At 54.3% G+C, this 2,500-nt stretch overlaps 1 protein-coding gene across 2 annotated transcripts in view; it reads right to left on the reverse strand.

Moving 5' to 3' along the window:
- Nucleotides 1–2,500, reverse strand: part of loxl1 (lysyl oxidase-like 1) — a 32,068-nt gene that overhangs the window by 28,763 nt on the left and 805 nt on the right. For both annotated transcript variants that reach the window (XR_013968701.1, XM_080840757.1), the window contains exon 1: nt 1,621–2,500. This exon is cut by the window's right edge and continues 805 nt beyond it. Coding sequence is in view for 1 of the 2 variants with exons in the window: in XM_080840757.1 (XP_080696883.1) it covers nt 1,621–2,500 (880 nt within the window). In the remaining variant the exon portion in view is untranslated. The remainder of the gene's footprint in view (nt 1–1,620) is intronic.

Raw genomic sequence — 2,500 nt, forward strand, 5'->3', positions numbered from 1 at the left:
AACAGCTCTTCAGACTGTGGGTAGATAGTACTACACAGGGCAATAAGAACAGCTCTTCAGACTGTGGGTAGATATTACTACACAGGGCAATAAGAACAGCTCTTCAGACTGTGGGTAGATACTACTACACAGGGCAATAAGAACAGCTCTTCAGACTGTGGGTAGATATTACTACACAGGGCAATAAGAACAGCTCTTCAGACTGTGGGTAGATACTACTACACAGGGCAATAAGAACAGTCATAACAACACTGAAGCCATGGCACTTGAAATCTCTGTTTGAAAATGACATCACTTCTAAGCGTCTCACCTGATGCATTTTTTTTAGCTCCCTCTCTTTTTTAACCTCTCCCCCTCCCTCTTGTTCTCTCTCACTCCTTCCCTTCATCTTTACCTCTCTCCCTCTGTCTGTTCCTCCCTCCTTCCCTCCATGCCTCCCTCCCCCCAGGGTCTATGTATTTCTCTGATCCAGTGGACTTCCAGAGCCAGAACACACACTGACGGCAGAACACACACTGACGGCAGAACACACACTGACGGCAGAACACACTCCGATGACAGGAAACACATTTTTGCACTTTTTTCCCTTTTTTCTTCACTTCCTGTCGTCTGTGCTGAGCGAGGCTTTGGACGGGCATCCAGAACACATGCCCCCCTCCCCGAGCCCCCCTGAACACACACACACAAACAACCCCCCCCATCCCCCACCCCCCCACTCCCCCCCACCCCCTCCTCACCCCCTACTCACCCCTCTCTTGCGCCATGTTGCCTAGAGCTGTATGATAAGAGAAGGGGTGTCTCTCTGGTCACGAGGAAAACATCAAGCAGAGAAAAGCAGCGAGAGACAAACTAAATCCCAGCCGTGAGAGAATGAGAGGGGCAGACTAACAGCAGTGCAGAGGGACTGGGATGGCAACAGCTGAAGTTAATGCACAGGATGCATGTGTACAGCACTGTTTTTTTTTTTGCATGTGTATTCCCAAGTATACTGTATGTGTTTAGTTGTTTGTGGGTGATATATATATGTGTGTGTGTGTGTGTGTGTGTGTGTGTGTGTGTGTGTGTTTGTGTGTGTGTGTTTGTGTGTGTGTGTGTTTGTGTGTGTGTGTGTGTGTTTGTGTGTGTGTGTGTGTGTGTGTGTCTGTGTGTGTGTGTCTGTGTGTGAGTGAAGGATACTGATACTGTGTCTGCTAGCAGGTATCTATGTACTCACATTTATTGCACAAGTCTTCACATATTTGTAAGTGTGTGTGTGTGTGTGTGTATCTGTGTCTGTGTCTGTGTCTGTGTGAGTTTTACATTTCGTGGGCTACATGTATTGCCCAAGTGCTCCAATAGTACTCAGGAACAGATATCCGGCATTAACCTGGCTCAGATCCAACAAATGTGTGCCAGATTAGACCGATCCCACTGCTAACAGTGTGTGTGTGTGTGTGTGTGTGTGTGCGTGTGTGTGTGTGTGTGTGTGTGTGTGTGTGTGTTTTGCACATTTATGTATGTTATGTTTATCTGTGTATGTGTGATATGTGCATCTGTATGTGCATGTTTATCTGTGTATGTGTGTGTGTGTGTGTTCGTGTGTGTGTGTGTGTGTGTGTGTGTGTGCATACACGAACATACCTCTCTGCTCCGGCCTGTACACACTCCCCACACTGACGCTGGGGTTGGTGTCGGCTGAGTTGGAGACCAGTGGGTTGCGGCCGGCGGGGACGGCGGGGACGGGGGGGACGGGATGCACGAACGGGGGCTGTGGCTGTAGCTGCGGACGCCCGAACGGGGGGAACTGCTCGTACTGGGGGCTCCTCACGGGTGGCTGTCCTGGCACCAGTCCTGGGTTGGAGGCCGGGGGGGCCTGGTTTGCATCGGCAGGCTGCTCGGAGTCGGCATGGTAGAGGCTGTGAGTGTAGCGTCGGTCCAGCCCATCGACAGGCGCCGCAGCGGGCACCACCGCGGGTACAGCAGGAGCGGCGGGGACGGCCGGGTAAGGCTGCGCGAAGGGGGGGTAGTAGCGGTACCCGTCGTCAGCCAAATCCAGGGATGCCCGCGGAGGGACGGGTACGAGGCTGCCATAGCCGTAACTGCCTCCTGTGTAGCCGCCGCCTCCTCCTGCTCCACCACCAGGGGAGTAGCCACCACCTGTGCCCACGGGGTACCCGGTACCTGGGCGCTGGAAGGGGGGCTCGAAGCTTCGGTCACCCATGCTGGGGTCATAGGGGAGGGGGTAGGAAGGAGGCTGCTGTTGGGGTGAGAAGGGGTAGACCGGGTACGAGGGCGCATTAAAGGAAGGCTGTGGGAATGATGATGATGATGAGGAAGAGCCTGTGGATGGCCTGAAACGGGTTCCGGAGGACGGCTGGAACCTTCCGGTTCCAACGCTGCCATCGCCCGTGCCCACTGCACCCTGTCGCCAGTTGTCGGGCACCTGTCCGAACCCAAAGGGGTGCCGCGCCTGCCCCCTGACTGTCTCCGACCCACTCCGAGCAGGTGCTTGGCGCCGGAC

This window comes from Sprattus sprattus (assembly GCF_963457725.1).
Source record: "Sprattus sprattus genome assembly, chromosome: 6".
NCBI lineage: Eukaryota > Metazoa > Chordata > Actinopteri > Clupeiformes > Clupeidae > Sprattus > Sprattus sprattus.